A 24,534-nucleotide genomic window follows, 5' to 3' on the forward strand; every position below is an offset into this window, starting at 1 on the left:
GACCCAAAAAAGCTTAAGAACTACTGCCTTAGAGAGCAGACAGTAGTCATGAAAATAAAATCATTATAGAATGTCAATCATAATAAATAATTTTGACCAAGATGTAGTAAAAATTCATGAAGACAATAAAGATTTAGAAGTGAAATACCAAAATAGATGGTACATGATAGTATAAAAGTCCCTCAAAATATTTTTCAAGAACATCAACATCAAGAAACATATTTTACATTCCTGTTTGAAGCTAGCTAGATTTTTTTGCCCATCTTTTATCTAGCCACCTACAAAAATCTTAAAAGACTGGAAAGAACTATACAAGATTGTGCTACAATATTCATGCAAGGAATTACTCATTTAACAAAGAATTAAATTGCATCATTTGGTGGTTATCCTAAACTTTTCCCCCATGTAATCTTTCCTGGAAAAACACTATAGCTACTGCTTTTAATAAACCTGATTCTTAACATCTTAAGTTTTTCCGAAAATCCCCAATAGCTACTGTTTTGTTTTTGTTTTTTGACAGACTCTTAAATACAACTAGGATTGAGATGTCATTCCTGTAAATGTTTGATCCTACAAATGTCACCATATAATGTGATGGTCACATCTTTCTTCCAAAAAAGAGACATACTACATACTCTGGAGTCAAGTGAAAGATGGTATGAAATGAATGTGTGCAAGATGAGTGTTTCCTAGAATCAATACCTAATCCTAATCAAGATAATGAGGAGAGTACATTACAGAAGTACATTTCTCATTTATGGAAAGCCTAATGTGTTTCAGGCAGAGGACTCAAGAATGAGTAAGACATAGTTCCTCCTCAACTATACCATAGAAGTTCCTCCAAAGCAGAAATTGTGTCCTTAGTCTTACTGATACAAAAAGTAGTTTCTTACTATGCATTTTTGTTAAAAAAAAAAAAAAAGCAAACAAATGGGCTTGAGACATTCAGAAGTAAAGCTAAGAGTACCTGGCAACCAATCATATATAAAGGGTTGAAGATGTAAGAGTTAAAGCCTGGAGGACTGACTAAATGGTGACACCATTAATAGAGATAAGAATCTCAGAAGAATGAAAGTAAGAAATATAATTTTAGTTTGGGGCACATGGAGTTTAGGGCGCTTAAGAGAACTAACAGACTGACATGACCAACAGGCACCCAGAAACACCATGCAGAGCTTAAATCAGAGTTGGGGGACAAAGATAGGAGACTCAATAGTAGAAATTCTAGGAATAATGAAAGTACCAAGAAAAAATATATAGAGGACCAAAAATAGGGTCTAAAACACAAATATTTAAAGAGAAAACAAAGAGCAGGTACTGGGAGAGTTTCTCCACATGGGTTTTATGAGTGGCAATCAGTATGCTTTTAAATAACAATGTAAAAACTGAAATAGGTTACCCACGGCTATCATACAATCTAAATCTCTTAGAATAGTCCCCTGATTTCAAATATATATGGTTCTCCTGTCCCCATAATTGATGGAAATACACTGGGAATTCAGTGTTTCAATTACAATTTCCAGACCATCTTTTGGATACTTAAGTAGCATAAAACTGTTTCACATTATGCTCTGAGCTCAGCTTCCTCATTTGCAAAATGGAACAACAGTAACTATTTCACAGAGTTATATTGTAAAGAGTAAATGAGTTCATATGTATAAAATGCTTTAAACAGTACCTGATACATACTAAGCAAAACAATGGATGTCAACTGTTATTTTTCATTCCCCACTCCCCCATAAAAATATGGTACTAAATGTTCAGCAGAAAGTTGCTACATAGCTATCAGAACCACCCAGTCCATACTGTTCCCTATTTCAAATAATCTGCCCATACATCCCATTTCTCAGACCTTATGCAGATTTTTGGTCATCTCTAATTTTACATTGTTAACAAATCAGAGGAGTTAAGTGTTTATACTATGATAAAGAGCCAGGAAAAATAGCTACATTACTGCTGGTCATTCCTGACATTTTTTAGTCTTGGAAAACTCTTTCTCAGACTGTCAAAGTGTACACATTTTTATATTGTCCTTTGTGTCTACATGATTTGCCTTTAGAAGCTTACAAAGCAGTACTCTTAGGGATCTAAAATCAGACACTTGATAGTGCTTTGAGATGACTACTTTTAAATGTTCCAGAACCCCACATCAAATTCAACTGTACTCTTACCTACCATCAAATCCTTCCAGCTCTTACTTTCTATCCTCCGAAATTATAAGCACGTAGTCATCTAAAATCTTTATTTCCCAAAGTCAACCTATTACTTCACATCACTTTTCATCTACTCCAACATCAATCAACTTTCTGACCTGTCCACCTCCGAACCTATCCATGATGCGAATTTCTCAAAACACTAAACTTTCACTTCCTTATTCCTGGAAATCTAAATACCTTTCAACAGAAAACTGCTAAATAAACTACACTGTACTTACTGATTGATTTCAAAAACCTGAAGCCCTGTCAAGTAATAAAACTAATTTTATTTTATTGAGCAAATGTTTTAAATAGAATTTTGATTACCATTAATTTTTTTAAGGACCAATAAGACATAAACTTGGCAATTTATCTTAGCCTCTTTGTTCATCTGCAAAATGAGTGGTTTGCACTAGGTTATTTGTAAAATTCTCTACCAGTTCCAAAAATCTACAATTCTTTTTCTTAGTCTTTATTTTTTTCAATCTAGTATCAATCCTACCCGTGGTATTTTGCTAGATTCCAAAAACTCAGGAATTACTGGTTTCTAAGTCCAAGGTAAGGTTGTCACACACCAAAGGAAAACACAACTAAATGAATTGTGAAATTCCTAAAATAAACTCTAAAAATGAACAAAACCTTCCTCGGAAGGGATTAAAGTAACTAAATACTAAGCAAATGTAAAAAAAACCAAAAAGCTTACAACACATAGTATGGTATGGTAGAAAGAGCACAGGACTGGAAGATGCTTCTAGTGGCAGCTCTGCCAAAGGCTGTTATTTCAGACAAGCTGTAACCCAGCTTTCTTCATCTGAGAAATGAGATTGGACTAGATGATCTTGAAGATTACTGCCAAATCAAAATGATTCTAAGATACCCTTTGATTTTTAAATCCCACAACTGATATAAATTTCACATAGGTGTAGTTAAGAGATGTCACTACATACAACTGACACCACTGGCTTAAGCCTCTGCTAAATGTAATGATGGAATCTGGGTTATGCATTCTTGTGGGAAGAAAGCAAATTTGGGGTCCTATACTGGTTTTTAGTTGTCTAATGTTTGAGTAGACTCTTTCATTTGTTTCTGATTCTCTACAGTTAGCCCTTCACGATATAACTAAAGACTAAGTGATCAACATAAAGTTAAAGCTACAATTTTTCTCAACTAGAGAAACAGATTTAAAAGAGATCCCAGAAGTCAAATTCTCTGTATGGATCAGAATAGGGCCTTTCCTGCAACATTAGTTTAACACTGATATACAATTATGATTATACTGCTGTGAATTCTCAGCTATGCAGATGCAGATTACTCACTTTTTAGATTATTCTCAGCAAAATTTTAATCCAAGTTGGCTTCTTCCTGCTACCCAGAGTACTTCTCAGCCACCACCTTCTACCATTAATAAGAATTTATTTTAATATTAGCCTAAGTAAAACACAATCAGGAAAATAAATCTACAAAAATATTATATAATGCATCCCAAGAAAGATGTTCAAAATAACTAACAATTGGGACAACACATTGGAAAATAAATCTTTACATTAAATGCTCTATTTTTATGAATTATATCTAAACTTTCTACCAGAAAACTATGAATACTTATAATCTAGTTTATTTTATAGGTCTTGAAACTACTTATCTTAATCAGAATTTCAGAATGCATCTATCTTGAGTTATGTGGTAAATTTCAAAACCATATATTTAGGCCATTGTACACACCAGATCACTTATTCATTTGCAAAACTAATTTTCTAAGTACTTAAACTCCTCTATGGTGCCATGGTAAATGTTTCAATACCACTGTGAGAGAAGGTCCTTAAAAAATAACAGCAAGTCCTATTGGTATAACTCCTTTTTAATTTACTCTTCTCAAACCAATAAAGCTTTGACACTGGGCAAGATTATTTTTGTCATTTTCTATTTACATTTTAAAGGAAAAAAGTGAACACACTGACTCCACTCTATTCTTCAGGATAAAAGTAGTTTCTCCAAGTACAACAGATCAATTGACTTGATAGTTAATCTTGCTAATCTTTTTAAGGTAATGACTGACCTTTTTATTTCACAGAATAGAACCCATCATTTTTGCTGGTTTTTTTTTTTTTCTAACTTGGTTCCTTCGATTATGAAGCTAACGATACTGACTCAGTTTTTTTACTATTTCATTTTTTTACTCTAAGGAACATCAAACTAACTACATTTGAGGTTTTTGTCAGTCTTCATATTTTGATTCCAAATCCATTTGGGATTTTAGGATAAAATGTGTGAACGCTCACTACTTCTTTTACTAAAATATGAAGATTAGGGGAAGATTTAAGTAATTTATGAAACTACTATTAGAATTTAGACCCAGATGCTAATATTCACACCATAAAATTTTCTATACATTCTATAGATGTAGGAAGCTTATTAATTTATATTATTCTACAAATATATGCTATATAATTTGATTTAACCACATTCCAAAGGTTGAATTTGAGGGGTGTTTCTAAAGTGTTGAGAGTTTAGTGTTTATTTTTGTAATCCAACAACTTTATCCAAAAATGCAGAAAATTTTTCTGGCTGGCCAGGAGGAAAACATTTCAGTGTTGATAAGTCCATTGACTGTAACAGCCCAGGAAGCGTGCTAAAACAAAAGAAGAAAAGTATTAGGTAACATGGGAGACAATTCCATAATTCACTTGCTGCCCACTTGATGACTGAATATAACTTCCAAGAATATCGTGATGCTTCTCAAACTGTATATGTGAATTTTAATGTATTTCAATATTATAGGTATACACACTAAGAATAAAGCAATACGAAGAACACTACATGTCAATATCAATTCAACAGAGATTTTATGTCAACTGAAATATTTCAGAAATGTTATTTCATGAAAGATGTGGTCATATAGCCTTGGAATACTTCTCAGGGCTGGGCAGATACAATTTGAAGCAAAATTAACTTATGAAAACAGAATAAATAAAACCAAAAGTAACAGCTGCAAGACAAGAATAAGCTAAGAGACTACTAAGACCATGCATGAAGACTGTGAAATAACTTTTTTTGCCAGTAATTCACTATCATAAATTCATACATAATTAAGCAATGTACAATCACCATGCATGTTGGAAATAAGGTTCCAAATCACAACATGAAACTATTACTTCAGAAATTCAATTAAACCACCCACTTAAATTAGAACAGACACAACCACCCAGTCTAGATTTGGAGCAAACAAATGATATATCTAAAATGAAAATACAACCCATTATTGATTTTCTTACAGCCTTCATGTGTGTGACTTTCTTGAAATCAATAGAAAAAAAAAAAGATTTCTAAAACTGTAAAAATAATAATAATAAATTAGAGACTTTTACAGCTTCCTTTTCAGCCTGAGTAAAGAATCAGGATGTGTTTATGAAATCAATATTTTCCCTCTTTTAATGTACTGACATAAAATTAAAACTGATTTAATATTTAGGATGAAAACATTCATCAAAAGTATTTGGAAAATTTGACTTGCATTAACCAAGGAAGATGAGCATTTATTCCTCTTTAAAAATAGTGTTAACACCTAACAGTCTCAACTACCCAAGGACAGATATGCCCATTATCTGAAGTCCACATAATTTTGATTATCTAGCTTCTCCCCGACTCACAAAACTTTTAAGAATAGCTTCCATATTACAAAGCCACGCCAACATTCCCTCTCCTCCATCATTATGATTAGGACACTAACAATTGCTCCTGAAACAATCAATGAATCTGCCTCCTCTCAATGACAACAGGAATGTTTGTTTTGTTCCTTGATGTATGCCAAGTGCCTAGAATAATGCCTGGCACACAGTATGTGCTCAATAAATAATGAACAAGTATTTACTGAGCACCTAAGAGACAGAAGCAGTAAAGTTAAAAGAAATGCTTATGTTCTAGCCAGTTTCTTCTCAGGTTTTTTACTTTAAAATTTCAGTTTATTTATATAACACAAAAAATATGTATTTTGTAATACTTCTATGAGGTCTTTTTTTAAAACATCAGATTAGGATAGCTTTTAAAGTCAAACAATTGGGAATTACTGACCTGACCTTTGGCAAGCTTCTAGTGTCTCAAGAAGAAATAATAGAAAACAAACCAGCAATTTTCTTCATCCTCCTATTGTGATGTTGATCAGTTCTTGCTGAATTCTAATATACTTCTAGAAAACAATACTCCTTACCATAAAGTAATTCCTCTGCTTAAAATGCTCCAATGGCTTCTCATTAAACATAGAAGAAAATCAGAATTCTTATATGACCTATCCCCACCTAGCTTCATCTTCCCACTATATTTTCCTTTGCTCACTACCTGCCACACTAACCTTCCCTCTGTTCCTCAAACACACCAAACTCCAAGCTCATTCCCAATTTAGGTCTTTGCAATTGCTGCTGTTCCTTCTGCCTCAGAGCTTCACAGGCTCTTCCTTTTCATTCAGGTCTCAGGTCAAGTGTCATATACCCAGTCATGCCTTCCCTGACCATTCTAGTTAGTCTCCAACCCAGCTATCACATCACTCTGCCCTATCTTCTTCATAACACATTGCATCCTGTGAAATTATCTTGATTGCTTACTTATGAACTGTTTACTGTCTATCTCCCACCACTGGAACATAAGCACCATGAGAGCAGGGGCTTTTTCCCATGTTTACCACTGTATCTACACCACCAAAAACAATGCCACATATTAGCTGTAGTTAAATTAATGAATAAATAAATTTAATTTAGGGATTCCAGTGGATTAACTGAAGGCAAAACCTTAATTAAAAATAAGCATATGCCTTCCTTAAATGATGAAAAATAATGAACTAAAATTATATTCTTAGAGACTTGCACACCCAGATGAACATCCATCCACACATGCACACACATTCAGATATTCACACGCAATAAAATAAGCATAGATACTGAAAGAAATACAACACAGAGACCACAAAGTGGAAGACAAATACATGAGCAGGTTTTTACAGGTGAGAAAATCAAAATGTTTGCTAAGTGGGAGAATGTAAGAGGTTAAAGAAAAGATACAGGTGGGTTAGGTAGGTGGGTAAGAATAGCTAGGGCAGAATTAAGGCAAGAGGTCAAATAATGGTCTCCAGTATACCTGCAGGTACAGTAGAAGAGATGCCCGTCTTTGTGAAGCTGCTTTGCCAATTCCAGCTGATGATTGTTCATCAACTTTTCATTTATAACCACTACAAGTGGCTTTCTTTTTTCCAGAGTCTCCAAACAGCTTCCTGCACCTACAAAAATATATCAAATTTGTTAACACAGTTTAAAAAAAGTTAAGGTGCTTCACCAGGCTTTATAGCTGGAACGCAAAAGATGAAAAACACAGTTGGCAACACTACAAACCAAGCCTTTTAATTATACATTCAAAAGGACAAAAATGGTTATCAGTTGCTCTCTAATAAATGTTATAAACCTGATGTGAAAAATACATTACCACTGCCAACAATATTATGACCTATGATTCACTGTGTCCAACCTGTTCTCTAGTAGTATGCCTTAAGTATGGGCCTTGAATTCAAACATGACTAAAGTTCAACATACTGTACATGAAACCATACTACACTTTTATTCAAACGTAAGTAGAAAGGGCAACCCTTCAATAGTGACAGGGCCAATAAGAACTTTGACCACTCCTCAAGGGCCTGCCTATGAGGTATGATCACGACAATAGTCAAAGATAAATCTCCACTAACGTGCATATATACAATATTTGGGTCAATTTTGAAATCTAAAATCATTTAGATAGTTTAAAAGGGAGCAAGGAGACTGATTAAGTGGGCAGACAAATCGTTTTTGGGTAGAGGATACCAGCACCAGACTGTTAGCTGTCTACCACTACTGACCGGACAAGTTACTTTTTAATAGAAATATAAAAAACCTTTCAAAGCCAGTTTGTCAACAACCAATCCAACCAATTAGCAGGCTGAACATTCCTGTCTAAGCCCAGATACTAATTTCAACTGACAACTCTTTACACATGTCACTGGATAAATTATTTTGCCTCTGTGTTTAGGGTTTCTGACTGTAAAGCTGGAATTTAGTGATTCATTGGTAATCCTTCTACCACCCAGAAATTATAAATTCTCTCCATTAATATTCTCAATCGTTATACTCAGCTGGTACATTGAAATCAGTATTATATTCAAATGGACTAGTGAGTTACCCTAGTGATTTTATTTTACATCAGAAAGGTTCAAGTTTCTGTTCTTACTTACTGTCTAACAAAAACCAAACGGGGAGATTCTAAGACACTTTACCTGCGTGACTAATAACAAGATCTGCTTTCTGAAGGTCTTCTTTCAATGAATCCTTGTACCTGTAAACATCCAGAGTAAATGACTCAGTACTGAATGGTTCAGGTACCACCTTTCCTCTACCTATTTGTAGGACAAGTCGGTTGTAACCAAGGCTTTTGATTATCTGAAACGGGAAAAAAAGAAAAAGCGGGCCTTTAAACAGGTTACTGCAAAAACAGCAATAACGGCAACGACCCCCACCTTCCCCAAATAGGTGTTCACATCGAAGCACGGGCTGCCAAATAAACGAACTGGGGCCGCTTTCTATTTTTCTAAGGGCCCCTTTTTCCTCGTCTGGGCCACGACGTGGTTCCTCACTGGCCCTAAAGAAGCTAAACGCCTCGGCTCACCACGTCATGAAAGAAATGGCCTTGCAAGAACTAGATCAGGCTGACTCTGAAAAAGGCGTCGCAAACTGAGGGGAGACCAAGTAACAGCTTCGTCGCGGCCCGCGGCTGGGGACTGCGCGAACCACAAGCCCGGAGGAGAGGGCGCGCTCGGGGGATACCGCACCCCGCGGGCGCCTGCGGTGGAAGGAAGGCGCAGCGGCCTCGGCCCGAGCGCGGCGGGGCAGGGCGAGGGCGGCGCACCGAGCCGGAGCCGCCGGAGCGCGTTGACGGCGCGGCCCGAGGACAAGCCCGGGCCCGGGAGGCGCGTGGGCGCGCCGGCTCGGAGAGGCGGAGCTGCTGGGAGGAGGGGCGAAGCCGGAAGACAGAGAAGCGGAGGCGGAGAATTGGAGGGGAAAAGCCAGGAGAAAGGAGGAGCCCGAGAAAGGACGGGGAGGAGCGGCCCGAAAAGGCGGCAGGAAACGGGAACAGGAGGCGGAGGACCCTGAGGAGCGAGAGGAGGGCCCAGTCAGGCGCGGGGAGGAGCCGGCCGAGGGGCGGCAGCACCCCAGAGCGAACCGCGGGGGTATTCTTCCCGAGCACCGCGGTCAAGCAAGGTTACCGAGCTTAGCAGTCAGGCTGGCAGCAGCGAGTGAGGAGCACCGCGCGGCGAGCCCAGCCGCCGTCCGCCCGCCCGCCTCCGTCACTCACTTGCAGACTGTCGTGCGCCGATACACACGCAATGAGGTCGTCAAAGCTGGTGGTCCCTACAGTAACAAACACGCTCTTCATCTCGCGGGTTCCGCAACCCCGAATCGCAAGGGCCGGATGTGACGTGGCAAAGGCCACGGGGGCTGCCGCTGCCGCGCTCGGGCGGGAGGCGGAAGTTGGCCATTGCCGCCAGAGGGCAGCGGGAACCTGGCCTGTGTCGCCAGGGGAGGGAAGGGAGCCGAAGGCGGCTCTTAGCCTACGCGCCGAGCACTGTTGTAAGCCCTTCAAGTGTAGGAGCTCATGGGACCCTCACAGTAAGGAAGTGGGGAGTAGACAAATTTAATTCAATTCTTTCAAAAATGGTATTTAAAAAAATAGTCATGAAGTCTCACACCCTAAGTGTTGTGTTTGCATCCTTGCTTGGGTACCACAGATCTTTTAATGATATAGAAGTTTGGGATTCTTTATTGGCCACCGTATTTTGCCAAAATGCATTTGAGCGATGGTTTTACTTCGAATTTGTTGAGGACATCTGGAAAAAAAAAAAAGTGCCTTTTAAAAATCGCTCATTAACCCGGGTTCTTCCAACTGTGGTTCTTAAGAAGTCACAGCCCTACAAAGTCTCTTGGAAGCTGTGGAAAAACATTATCTCCATTAGCAAGCATTGTGTGTAAAACAGGCGTTAAGGCCTAAGGTGTAGTCTACAACATTGAACCCATCCATTGAACCATTTTAAATGTAAATCTACAGTAAATTTAAATTCTAATGAACTGTAAAAGTATACATTAGCATGACTAAATACCACAGATAAGTTATACTTAGGCAGTTAAGTAAACAATTGGTGATTTCTCAAGACTCCCCTTCTTTTTCCTGCCACCACTATTAAGATCCTTCCCTGCTTTATCTTATTCTAATGTTTTCTGTTTCCTACTTAAAATCTAAGTTTAGCTAATATTTATGCTTTGCCCTGCCTGGTTACATAGAGAAGGGAAACTATGAGAATAAATTCTTTTAAACATGAAAAGGGTTGGAAGCAAATTAGGCCTAGAACATAGGCTAAAAAAAAAAACTATTAAGCCTATTTTTAAAGGGACTGTTTCTTTAAATCTTGCAGCTTGAATAATTGTCTTTTTGAGGAGTGGTATGCTGCTACCCCTTTCTTGATACCAAATTTCATGAATTAATGAAACTGCAGTTTCGTAATAACAATAAATGTAGAAAGGTCATGGTTAAATAATAAAATATAAGCATAATTTGTGCATAGTAAGAGGAACAAAGTATGAATATTTATTGGAATATAAAAACAAAAAAAATTTCAAAGTATTCTGTAATTCAGAAAGACCTCTTGTTGTGTCTGTAAGATATAAATAGAAGGACTACTGTTCTGATTAGTTAATACAGGGAATAAGCACACATATAAACTGAATATTCTTAAATTCCCAGAAATTAAGACAATTGAATTTCTAATGAAACAGAATCCCTAAAACCAAATTCCCTTACCGAGTTTATGATTAATCTCTCCAAAACTTTATTCTCTTGCTTGTCTCCTCTGACTTCAAACCCTTTCTTGTCCCCTCTGACCTCAATCCTGTGCTAACTGAACACTAATCAACCAGTAAGAGAACTAAGATTGCTGTTATTGTGTATATCATCATTAAGGTATAAAACTCAGGTTGTTTTTCGAGGGCAAGATGAGCTCACAGACTCCCTAGCCATGGACTAGCTGGCCAGAGAATCCTAAACCAGAGACATCTTGACTCTTGAAGCCATGATTAAGAAATGTTAGAAGACAATGATGAATTCCAGTTCCTTTGTTCTTGCCCTTTAAAACATCCCTAACTCAAAGACAGACGTGGAGTGGATCTGAGACTTGTATCCCACTCCTTTGCTTGGAGCCCTGCAAATAAACCCTTGCTTTGCTGCAAACACCTGCTGTCAGAGTTTGGCTTTCTGTACCATGGCTCTTACTTTGTTACATTAATACTTTAACTATACTCAAGACTTTAATAAAACATCTTCTATTAATTGATCCAGAAACATTTTAAGAACCCAAGATTACGTAGCTAATATAAAATTTGGGCAATTAAGTCTTTTCTCTGTTTTGTCAGTGTTAAGTATAACACAAGCATGCATTTTATTTTACTTTGGTGTGTTTTTCCTAAACTTATACAGGCTTACTGATCAAATTAACTATAATTACTCCTAAAAATGCTTACAATTATGAAAAATGTACATTCCTTTTCAACTACATTAAATCAGTGTTCTGAGAAGCTTTATTTCAGCGAGCCTGAAGATAATTTCCAAGCTCTTTATGCAACTTTTTAAAAATTGTGGACTGACATTAACTTGAGTAATTAATGGATAATTGTTGCACAGCTAGAAATGTTCTAAGTAAAATAGAATATGGAAACATTGGTTTAAACTAAGCATAATTCTAAGTTTATGTATTTTTACTTCTTATTTGAAATGCTATAGAGAAGCTATATCTTGGAGTAGCATAATGAATTTGTTCATTTTTGCCACTTTAGGAAGTTATAAATAAGGATTTTGTGAGGCTATAGAAAGTTTTGTCATGTGTATTCTTAACTCTGCTAGTCTGTTAGAAAAACTTGTATATGCCAGACAGTTCTCAATTATATCCACACTGCACTTTTCTCTTTAAAATAGAAATTAGTCACTTTAGTTAAAAGTTATAATTAGTATGAGTGGCTGAGACTCTTTAAGGAGTAACAGTGACAGAGAATTACAATATTATATGTGCTTTGCTTTTCAAGGAAAAATAATAGCTTTTTTTCCCTAAAGCGGATTTTTTTGTTTACAGAAACATTTATATTCTTAAAAATTATTGAGAACCTCAAAGAGCTTTTGTTTATGTGGATTATAATGTTAGTTATAACTTTATATTTACCGTATTAGAGACTAAAAATGAGAAAATTTGAAAATAGTTGATTCATTGGAAAGTAGCAATGATGAGCATGTTGTATGTTAACCTAGATGAACTTTTTTTATGAAGATAACTGCATTTTTCATAAAAAAATTTCCTGAAAAGAATAGCATTATTTCACATTTTTGCAAATCTCTTTACTATCCGGGCTTAAAGAAGAAAGCTGGATTCTTGTATCTGCTTCTGCATTTAATCCATTGCATTATCACACATCACAGACCCTCTAGAAAACTCCACTGTGTACTCATGAGAGGATGAGAGTCAAAAAACACATAACATCTTAATATTATTATAAAAATCATTTGACCTCACAGACCCTATAAAAGAATATGAGAGAGTATAAAGAAGAAGACAAAACTTGGAAAGTGAATTTTATTTGCCTTGGTTTATAATACTTGAGTCTGAAAAGAATCTGTGAAATATATTAAAATGTTTAAAGAATTCCCTCAGTTTAGATGGTCTTGCTTCCTTTATTTAGTAATTAATGCTTCTACCTACAATATGAAAGATTATTCTTTACCTTATGTGTAATCTGCCTAAATAGAAGAGATTCTGTGTCTTATAAGAATAATTTTCTATCATTTATCATTTCTATGTCCTTGATTATTTAAGAGGAAAACATCCATAGAACATGACTCTTCACTTACAATAGTGTTACATTGTATTTTTTCAATTGCTTTATTTGTATCGTGATTAAATAGGTAGGGAAGCATTGTTTCTCAATCACTCATAATCCTATCTAAGTGTACAAATCTCTGACAACTCAATTTTGTCTTTCCAAAATCAGTTTCTAAATTTAGAACAATTGAAATAAAGTTTTCAGGCTATATTATGTAACTAAAACTAAAGCTTTTATACATAAAACCACCAAGATTTCTCAGAGGGCCTCTGGAATCACAAAGATTTGCTCTGTCACCTTATAAAAGAGATACTGGAAATAACTAGGTTTGTTTAATGTGTTACTATAGTAAAGTTGCATAGGAAAAGTCAGATCAGAAGGGACATTCAGCCTTTCCTAAATTGAGGTTGTTTTAGTGAAATATTAGTATAAACATTTCAGAAATTGCATGCTTTATAGGAAGTCCCTGGCAATTGGTCAGTGCCCTTCCTGACAAATGTGCCCTCAATAATACTGGTTTACCTTCAAGGATAACCCTCATCAAAACTCTTATGAAATACTTATATACTGTACTCCAATGCAGAATTTCATTCTTCTCTATTATGATAGAATTGGCAATAGTATTAAATTAACTGCAGACATTAAATCTCTTAATGTTCTTGTTTTACTCCAAAGCTTATCTGAAGATTCTACTATAGGCTAGAATTTGTATCATCAGCAGAGAATAACAATCTCAGAGCCTCATGGAAAAAGATCGTACCAGGCACTTCACATAATTTCAAAGAATAGGCTTCTGAGCTGACATCACTTTGATAACTTTCAGACCACACCAGGAGACTGAGGAAAGATTTCCAGGACTCTTTGTAATCCAATGAAAGGCTCAGACCCCTATAGAGCCAGATAACCAAGAAAAAAGTGCTAGACAATGCCTATGCTTCTGTAAGACACCCAGTAATCTTTTTTTTTTTTTGCCCTTTCAAAATCTTTCACAATTTTTCATGACATATGAAACCCATGTTTTCTGATATGCACTTTAGAAGAAATATCGTACATACCTGCCCAGATAAAATAAACATAGAGCTATTTATTGCTGAGAATCTAAAGGAAATATGGAAAATAAAGTAGCATTAGTAATCCTTTTGATAAAGATGTTTTCATATAGGTTTTATACAACTGAGGATATATTTTATTTTTAAATAATTCAGAAGGAGATGGTGATAATGCATGCCATAATAATTTATTCATATTCTTTCCTATTTTTTTGTTTCTGCTCTTGCTATTTCTTCCAACTCCCCATCAATATGGTTAGCTAATCCTTCAAGATTCAGCAAAGATGAAATTTCCTCCAGGAAGCCTTTCTCTGACCCTTGTAAGGTATGTCCATTATGTACAAATACTGCTCTTTGCCTACCTCTGTCATAATTCTTGATGTTTAAATTATCTATATACTTTCTTCTTCCTCTGGACTGTAAAATCCTAAAAGGGTAGAGACCATGTCTGTCATCTATGAATTCTCAGCATTTGGTGCTATTCCTAGAACCTGCTGGTGGGCAGTGTTGCAGGTGGTAAAAGAATTTACTAGAGACAAAGAGAAGTTTAGGAGACAAAGAAAAAGTTTAATAGATATGCTGCTATAGGCAACAATGGGCCACACAGACAAGAGGTGCCTGTGTGAGCACTGAGGGTCAGTTGCTGAGGGTTTTTATAGGGAAGGGGCTGTGGACACAAAAGGATAGGGGAACAGATTTTTGATTGGCTATAAGTGAAGTAAGGGGCTTTGGTGTATGGCAACATAGTGGGATTTACAACTCCGATAAGATGGAGATAAAGGGTTAAGGCAGACCCTGTTGATGTGGAAGTTTTTTATTGTGTGTTTAGACATTACCCAGGGCAGTTAATTTTGCTAGGGCAAACACATGTCAGGAAAGGATGTACTTTATCTTCTGAAGAGTAGCAGATGGATGCCTGAGGGCTGGAAGTTTGGGGGTCACAGGGCCTTGGCAGGCACCAGTTGGCCCCACAGAACCTAGAAGATACTCAATAAATGTTTATTGAAATTGAAAGAGTTAAATTATTAGGTACAATGCTAGGCGCTATGTGGACTACAAAGATAAATAAAACATAGTGCCTTTTCTATCTCAACAATAGATGGTTTTGTTCATAAGCTGATCAAAGGTTTGTGGACTTTTTTATGAATTCCTTTTTATTAATCTTCTTGAAAATCTTCATTTTATAAAAGCATCAGAGCAAAATAATTATTGTTTATAAATGACAAGACTTAAAATGGCATGATTAAAGATTTGATTACAATGCAATTGACAAGCAACTTGGATATTTCTGTGACGTACAACATTTTAAGATAATAATTAGAATTACGACTGATACCAGGACATGTCAGATTTTTAGGAATTCCATACAGAATTTGGAATATTTTAATGACCTTTATCTCTACAATATAACATAAGGTTCACCTCCAATCACTTGACAATGTTTTTCAAGTAATTTAACATACCAAATAAGCCTAATTAGTTCAACATTCCTCTCTGAGATGTCTCAGGGTTCTTTTGAAGCAAGCATCCTAGAGTTAACTGGAGGTTAAGAACTTTAGTTAAAATTTGATATTTGGGAAGTGTTAAAAATATCAAAAAGGTTTTAAAACACATGAGGTCACTATGAAACAATACTTACTCAACCAAAGTGACAATGGTTTCAAAAACAGATACAAATCACTTAGAGGCACAGAAACTCACACAATATGTTATGAAAAGTAGCACTCTAAGGAACTCTCTTAACACAGAGAATCAAAACCCAGTCTTGTATCAGCTTACTTTTAAGAACAGAATATACTTATTCATTTAAATTAAATCTAAGTTTAGTCAAACCTGACTATACACAAGACTCTTTTCTCAGGGTTCCTTCCCCATTAAACCTTCCATCACTTTCTGTATCCATATGATTTTATCCCTTAATTCTCCCATTTAGAAACAACCAACTCTAGGTAACAAAATGCAAGTTCATCCTTTATACCTTCTTTTGCTAAAAACTTGCACCCTTCATTATTTGTAGTAGCTTTAATTATGTATCTAAATTAAAAACCTTAACTCTTAAAATCCTTAATTTTCAGTGAAAACTAGGAAATAAGCAATTATGAACTATCTTTCACATTAGCATTCTGTAATTGGCAAACATAAATACCAACAATAATTTCTAAAATCATGTGCTTTCTAATAGGAAATCTCTTAGGGTGGCACCAAACATATTTATCAGTAGTCCCAAATACCTTTAGTTTTTCTGTAAAGGGAAGTCAATGTTCAGTACTTATGTTTTAATATCTTATTTATTTGGGAATGACCTAATTATTTAACAAACTCCCATCATTTAACTCAATTTAGCATAATTCTAAAATTTCAAGTTACCAAATATCTAGAGATCATGTTCAAGTAGACATTCCTAAAACATAATTAATTCTAAAGAGTTTACCCAAAAGCTCTCATCTCATTTGTATTTAATTTACTTTTGTCAACTGAAATAAAATCACACAACATGAGAATTATGGGTTAAATTTTATTTGGGCAAAATGAGGACTATAGCCTGGGAGACAGCATCCCAGAAAGCTCTGAGAAACTGTTCCAAAGAGGCAGGGAGAAAACTCAGTATTATATTTGATTTCAGTGAAGGGGGATACCTGTAGTCAAGCACATGTTTAGACAGAGGCTTGCTGCTAGTCACAAGGAGCAGGTGTCACCGTTAATGATTTTAGTGCTTTTCTAAATATGAGGAAATGCAAGAATTGGGGTCATAAAATCTTCTCCTGAAAATATATAACTATCTGAAGACCTGTTCAGCCAGTTTTCCCAGAGCACAGAGTGCCTCATTCCTGACCTCCTTCCTGAACTCCTTTCAGGGTGTGTTGGAAGTCAGTGGCTGCAGCAGCTCATGATTTAATCCAAGCAGCATTAGATGGCAAGTGCCAACGTGATACAATCCTTGTAGAGGCAGATGGCAAGTGCCAATTTTTAGTTAGCACTTATAAGAATTTTTATCATACCAAATTATTTTTTGTTGTTGACAAATACGCAACAGATATAACAAGATCTTATTTGACTTCTATTAAACCTAGGTACAGTAAAACTAGTATACTTAATGTTGATGACTCTAAAGACATGTCTATATTAATTATATCAACGAACCTAAAGTAACCTTAATACCAGGTATTAACTTAATATTGAATATTTCCCAGTTCATGTGAACCTGAAAGTCAATTTGGCCAGCTTTTATTTTAGAAATATTTAATTTATAAATGCTTCTAAGTCAATTAAATAGAGCTCTTTGATAAATTTATATTTTCTAGAGATAGAGATATCTCATACATAAAAACAGACAAAACTAGAGATCTCATAGCTTCACTTCAAAACTTGGTTATGAATTAGGTATTACAATAAAAAGTTACTAGTTATAAATAACAGTTGGAATAAATTGAATTTGCTTGCTCCAATCACTAAGGCTTACTATTTATGAAAAAGACTTTTAAGATTTGTATTAGTCCTTGATAAAGACGATAAAGATTTGTATTAGTCCTTGATAAAGTCTGAGGAAGCCTTGCCAGCAGTTTGAGTTTAAATGCCAAAAATTTTCCTTGGTTTCAGGTTGTACTTTATTGAGCTAATTAGGCTGTCAGGTCATTGTTTGCTGTATTTACATTTCTGATTTGTAGACATTTGTAAAACAAAGATAGTTGCTTTTAGTTCTTCAAAGAACTAGACGGACACCCAAGTCCAACTTTATCTTCTTTAATTTGCTTTTCTATATCAGTGAGAAGATTTCTAAATAGTTTTATGTTCTAGAACTTTATGGTTTAATTTTATCATGCCTTCAAAAGCTTGTATAAGGCATTCAACAAGGGCCCTCTTCCTGAGTTTACAAGTTAAATCCAAAGCAAATCTCTATTATTATTTATATTAGCCTCTGAATATTAGTTTTCAGTTTTACTTTATATTGCATGGCTCAGGTAACCCTATTGGTTTTCATTAGTATGTTTAATTAATATTTCCTGAGGGGCAGATTTATGTGTCCTGTCTTATAATACCAAGCAGGGGAAGCATTCCTCAGTGAAACATGTTTATCCCATAGTATAATTAAGCAAAAGACATGTAATCATCTTGTATAAAGCCTACTTAAATATACCAATTTTTTTAAACTTATCTCAATTCATATCTTTAATTTTAGTTTTTTTTTTTAACACAGATTAGATTTTTTGGCACCTCTCCGAGGTAACATCTTAACCCAGTTAAAATGCCTGTCTATAGAAGATTCCTAAGAAGTGATTCTGATGAAATCTGATGCTGGGAAGGCTGGGGCATGGGGTGGAATATTCTAGCTTCCCAGGCTTTTCAGCACCCTTTTAATTTCTCAGTGACAGTTGGGTGTTTGCCACATCTTCAGCATAGGACCCACTTTGTACTATGTGGCTGATTTGTTCAAATTTAATTTTAGTTTTTATTAGACTCAATCAACAAATCTTATTTTTAGGAGTCCTAGAAGCTGTTCCTTCTTTTATCCCCTGTCCATTTTATCTAATTTTATATAGAAGTCTCTAGGATCCCCAAAGAGGAGTTGGAACCAAGGGACTCAGGCCCGTGTCAATCTTTAAATTTGATTAATTGGTCTGTTACCTCAATTGTTGGTCAAGTATCTCAGTGTAATTTTTTTCAGCCCTGTATACATGTATTTGAAACTGGGGTACATAGAGCAGACTTGCTTGGACTTTAATGTTAGGGACCAGTAGGAAGTCCCTTTGCCCTATTTAACCTTATGTAGTGTAGTAGCAAAATCTTGTATTTTAATCCAAAACTGTCTGTTTTATTTGGCCCATTTTAAATAACCATCTAAAAATTTTGTATCCATTTAGGATAAGTGCCTTATTTTTTACCTTGTTAAGAAAAGAAAAAATCTTTAGACTTTCTCTATAGTTTTTTTCCAGTTACACAACATAATAAACAATTAATTATTCTAATATTTTTATTAGCATTTGTAAGACCCATTGAGGGGAAAGCAAGAACACAAAAAGGTTTCCCAAACTGGTTTTTCTTGTTGTTTTAAACTAAAGGAGTTCTCAGGTTAACCATTAGATATATATTTTTCCACCTTTAAATTTAGCAGATTTTTATAGGCTCCAATAAAACAGCTGTTTATAATGAGAGTGCTCTAAAATTTTACCAATTTCGAAGTTCCTCCAATTTAAAGGATCCATCATCTGGCCATCAATGATATATATATTAAACCACTAAGATGAAGAGGCTTCCCCACAAAAGAGTGAGGAGACGGAGTCACCTAAATAAGATTTAAAAGTTTACTCCCCCCAGAAAGCAAAGGCCTTCATAGTACAGGCTGATGCAATGAAGATTAAGATGGCATAAAACCTGAGAAATTTACCTGAGATTGGTACAATCAGACAAAGGATTGCTCAGAATTCCAAACTGTTTGCTTGTCTGACAAATGTACACCATATTTGCGCACACACACACACACACACACACACGCCCAGAGAAAGATCAGGTAGAATATTTACATTTCAAAGGCACAGGAAGAGAAATACAAGTTCTCCCTAGAAGGGCTTTTGTTTCTGTAAGGTCAGAATTCTGAAAGTATGTTTTTATCAGGCTGGCTTTTTTAAACTTAACTGCATACACAATAAATGAGCCCCAACTTAGTTATTTCCAGGGCGAAATTTCCTTTAATTCCCAGTTAAGTAAATACTTACAAGTTTTGTTTTGGACGTACATAAACCTGGCTGGGTTATTAGGTGGAGGCTGGCAACCTGTCGTTCCTTTTTATTTTGAAAGCTTTATTCCCCATTTTAAGGTCCGCAGAATAAAGTCACTAGTGATGATTGTGTGGTGGGCCAATGTGTTGCCTGAGATCTCAGTTCCTAGGTTTTTACCCAGAGTCAACTCAGCTCCCTCTTATGTGTCTTGGGTTCTCCCTTTGGTGGTATAAGACCACCATGGGTGCTCAAGTCGCAGAATGGCCAGTTCTTATTCACATCCATGGCAGAGAAAATTTTAATTAAAATGACTGGGTTTCCCTGTGGGGAAAGTGGCATGGCATGAGGTCTTCACCTCCACCACTCCTGAAAGTTTGTTAGTCACCTGAGAAAGCCATTGCTGGCCAGGAGGAGAGTCCCATCTTCATAGCCCGTAGGCTGTTATAAGAATTCTGCTTCATTTTGACAACTCTATTAAGGTAGTCAGTTCAAGGAAAAATGACAGGCCAGTTTTCCCCCTAATTACCCAGTCCAACTCTACTCAGTGTTCTCTTAACTGAGCAAAATATTCCCAGTCTCTCAACTGAGGATAAAACCACTCAGTGTCTAAACTGTGCAAAATCTTCCCAGTGGCATTCACTAAGGATAACCCAGGTACCTCTTCTTGAAACTAACTTTCAAGGATAACCTACTCCTCCAGAGAAGAGTTGAACACCGCCAAATAAAACTTAGGATCATCAACCAATAACAGGAAATCCTAGAACCAAGAGAGACTCACCCAAATTCATCTGGACTCTCCGAGGAGTCGGATGGGACCAAGAGGCCTCTGCTGGTACCAGGCCTCTGGATATAAGTCAAGGAAACAGAACACAGAAATAAATTTAAATATTATGAACAACAGTTTAGAGGTGGGTAAGAAATTAGAATTCTCTGACACTTTCTGAGTATGTTTAAACTATTGAAATTAAGTCCCAGAGAAGATGTTTAGCATTGCAATGCAGAGAAATTTTTTCACATGTAAGCTGGGAAGAGGACATTTGCTGCAGCACTGCATGAAATAGAAAAGAACAAACAAAAAGTATAGGAAGCAATCTAAATGTCCATAACTATGTGAGTAAAGTAACAGAACCATTTACACTTCTCTATGGGCTTCAAGGCAAAATGGAAAAAAATTTAATTCTAGAGGTAGCTGCTGATCAGGAGATAACAAAGTTGTGTCCATGATTAATTAAAATCCCCTAAAGTCAGTATCCTGGTATGAATGCTGGTCATAATGATGGGTAACTTGAATAGCTGTTAGGGTTAAAGGAGATGAAACAAAGTACAACTTCTTAAAACACTTCCTTACGTATCACTTCCTTCCCTCCAGATCACCTGTCTCAAGGGCAACACCTGAGCTTCTGCCCAAGCCCAACTCCCCTCTTCAGGAACCAGCCAATGGATGTCGCCAACACCCAGGTCTTTTGGCACAGGGGCGGGATTTCATCTCCTCTGACTTCTTCATCACACAGAAGGGTGAGGCCACAGTAGCAGGGAGTGTGAACACCATTTCTCCTGGCCTGGAAGCCCAGTGTCCAAATAGGAGGCTGCTCTGTGTCCTCCAGAGAGGGAGAGGGATGGAACCCCATCCCATCCTGCCACTTATCCTACAGGTGACTTAGGCTGGTCAGCCTGACTTGGGCATCTGTGACGTGGGACTCATGACACCTTCGTCACAGAGCTGTTCTGAGCGGTGAATGAGAAAGCTTGCCCAGAGTATATGGTGTGTGGTGGGACTTCAAGGGCCCTTTAAATGCTGGGACACAGCAGTAAGGGCTGGCTGAGCCTCAGGGCTAAGACAGGCACTGTGAAAAGTCATTCCTCACTGTTTCTCCTAATGAGAAGATAGATATCTTTATGAAGGAAGCAGACATCTCTTTGATATGCCTTGGGTTCAAAGTTTCAAAGACAGAGGGAGCTCTGGTTTCTTGGGTGTCTCAGAAGCTCACAAGAGCTGCTCCACATCATACCTGAGGGCTGATCCTAATCCAGTTCCCCTCGCTGGGAAGACAGGCTTGCCTTTGCCTCACCTGGTGAGCTTGGTGCGAGATGGCACCAGGGCAGCAAGGTGTGGTGCTTGCCTAACTGCTGCTCCTGGGCTGCCTCCTTCATAAAGATATCTATCTTTTTTACTGTAATAAATACCTTATAATACACGCTCTTTCAATTATACAAAATAATAAAATTGCAAAGAAATTTAAACATTCTCAGCATGCAGGAAACCTACAGGAAAGCCACTCGATTCTTAGAACAGGAACATCCAGAGGCACAGGAAGGGAGATAAGATGTTAGGGGAGCCCCTTTCAGTCTGGCAGGACACAGGTCCCCAAATTCCAAACCACATTAATTATTGTCAGTATTTAAATCTCTGCTTAGTTAACTAGGAAAAAAACGTGTTACCTGACCGTGTTTCATTTTGCTTTACCCTGATTGAAAGTGGGGCTGAAGGTCTTATCATCTGAAAGGCAGTAGCATACACTCGTTAGATGAAGGGATCAGGAGCCACAAGCCTGTGTTCAAATCTAAGCCTTACCGCTTGCTAACCCTGCGTTCGCTGAGCCTCAGTTCCCTTATGTTTAAAGTCTCATAGGTTGTGGTGAGGATGAAGCAAGTAAGTATAGGTCTAGCACTTACAACAGTGTCAGGCACTAAGGAAATCAGCAATAAATGTGAATCATTCTTATCGTGCCAAAATTGACCATTAGTGTTTCTACTGCCATTTTTATTATTGTATGGGCTTATAATGACCTTCATAATATGATGTTTGTCAAAAACCAGCAGTTTACAAGGCTGTATCTAGGATACCATCTCATAACTATTCTTTAAATCTGCACAGTTATATTTGCATAGTAAAATTTCTGAAAATAAATATTCAAATGATAACAATGTTTATCTATGAGTAATAGACTTTTAAGGGTTTCTAATGTTTTTTTCCTTTCCTGCTTTATCCATTTTTATTTATATCAAAAGTGTCTTGATTTTGGATGTGAAAAAAAATAAGAATAAATAAATACTCCTAGCCCTTTCCATAGGAAAGTGGCTCAGCATCAGAATGAGGAACATCCCTAAGCTGGGAATTAGGTAGTAAGGTGATCACAGAAGGAATTCATGAATCTACCACATGACATGACAGTCCCAGCTGGGCAGCTTCAGAGACACTGCAACACCTAGAGGAAGGGCAGGGAGGTCTCTCAAATAAACCCTACATTCCACAGTCCAAAGATGTCTCCACTTCCCAGAATTTTTGTGAAGGTCATGAGATGAAAATAGTTTCACAACATGCTTCTTCCTGTTCTCTCCCAAATAAAGCCCCTTGAACGGAAACCAGGCTCATAGGATTAACCACACGGTTAGCCAAGCCCAATTTGCAACTTCTCCCTCAGGAGGAAAAGTGAAGAGTGACTAATTCATACATCCAACATTCTGGCTCTTCAGGGGCTTCCCAAGGAACTGGTTTGTGTCTCACCTGACGGGAAGCACTGACGGGGAACCAGTATACTCTGGATGCCTGGAGACCATTGAGAACAAATGAGGGATCTGTAGCCTATTGTCTGACCAGAGAACCCGCAGTACCAGGGTCCGACACCAGAGGGAGCAAGAGATTACAAATTCAGAAAAAAAAAAAACCCCAACAAATCTCTCAAATTGGGAAATTATATGAAAAGTCCCAACCAAGAATACTTTATCTGACAAAACTTTCTTTCAAAAATGAAGAAATAAAGACCTTCTCAGATAAACAAAAGCTAAGGGAGTTCATCAAAATTAAACCTACCTTTAAAGAAATGCTAAAGAGAGTCCTTCAAGTTGAAACAAAAGGGTATGAGACAGCACCATATGTATTCAGTGAAACCGTATTTCAAATTTTGAATTTTGATCTTTCCCCAGGCTAGTGATAGGCAATACGACACTCTCTTGTGATGCTGGACAGCGGAAGCGAGCCATAGCGCCCAGTCAGCCACGTGATCGTGGGGTAAACAACTGATACCTTTCCAACCTTTCTGTACCCATAAGCCATTTTGCTTTTCATTTTCAGTACAGTATTCAATAAATTACATGAGATACTCAACATCTAATATAAGTGCTCTGAGTTTATTTAAAGTAGGCTAGATTTGGTAGGTTTGGTAGGTTTGGTGTATTAAATGTGTTTTCAACTTACAATAGTTTTATAATGGGTTTATCAGGACGTAACATTTATGACCAATCAAGTAGCAAGTATGACCAATGAATGAATCTAGTCCCCAGACTGAATCCTCTAAACACATACCCCACTAAGAGTCCAGGCTCTTTTGGAGAAATGGCTGATTTCAGCTCCACAGAAGGAATTGTACTATATGTGTTTGGACCAAACTCTTATACCAGAAAGTATGTCAAAAAGACTCAGAAGCCAACTTAAAGGAAGGCTCTCCCACTGGCCAAAGATAGAACAATTTCACATCAAGTAAAATAATGACTACAATGGACAAATTTACAAGCATCTATGAGTCATGATAACATTCTAAGAGAAAAGGAAAACACAAAGAAAACCAATACACTGCTCACCTTTGGAGGATCCCAGGGAAACAGCTCATTCTATTAAAGGGTGGAAATACTGCAAAAAAATTAAAAACAT

General features: G+C 36.7%; 1 protein-coding gene and 1 long non-coding RNA gene across 2 annotated transcripts in view; one reads left to right on the forward strand and one right to left on the reverse strand.

Annotated features, from left to right (window-relative positions):
• Positions 1-9,678, reverse strand: part of ALG13 (ALG13 UDP-N-acetylglucosaminyltransferase subunit) — a 61,281-nt gene extending 51,603 nt beyond the window's left edge. Inside the window, 3 exon segments of the mRNA XM_010996654.3 lie at positions 7,320-7,458; positions 8,485-8,647; positions 9,561-9,678. Coding sequence (XP_010994956.2) covers positions 7,320-7,458; positions 8,485-8,647; positions 9,561-9,641 — 383 coding nt within the window. The 5' untranslated portion in view covers positions 9,642-9,678.
• Positions 9,679-14,438: 4,760 nt separating this feature from the next.
• On the forward strand, positions 14,439-23,920 carry LOC116150862 (uncharacterized). The gene is made up of 3 exons (XR_004134704.2): positions 14,439-14,497; positions 21,256-21,401; positions 23,811-23,920. It is a non-coding gene; the product is annotated as an uncharacterized LOC116150862 (long non-coding RNA).
• The last annotated feature ends 614 nt before the right edge of the window (positions 23,921-24,534 follow it).

The sequence above is a fragment of the Camelus dromedarius genome, chromosome X, assembly GCF_036321535.1.
Source record: "Camelus dromedarius isolate mCamDro1 chromosome X, mCamDro1.pat, whole genome shotgun sequence".
NCBI lineage: Eukaryota > Metazoa > Chordata > Mammalia > Artiodactyla > Camelidae > Camelus > Camelus dromedarius.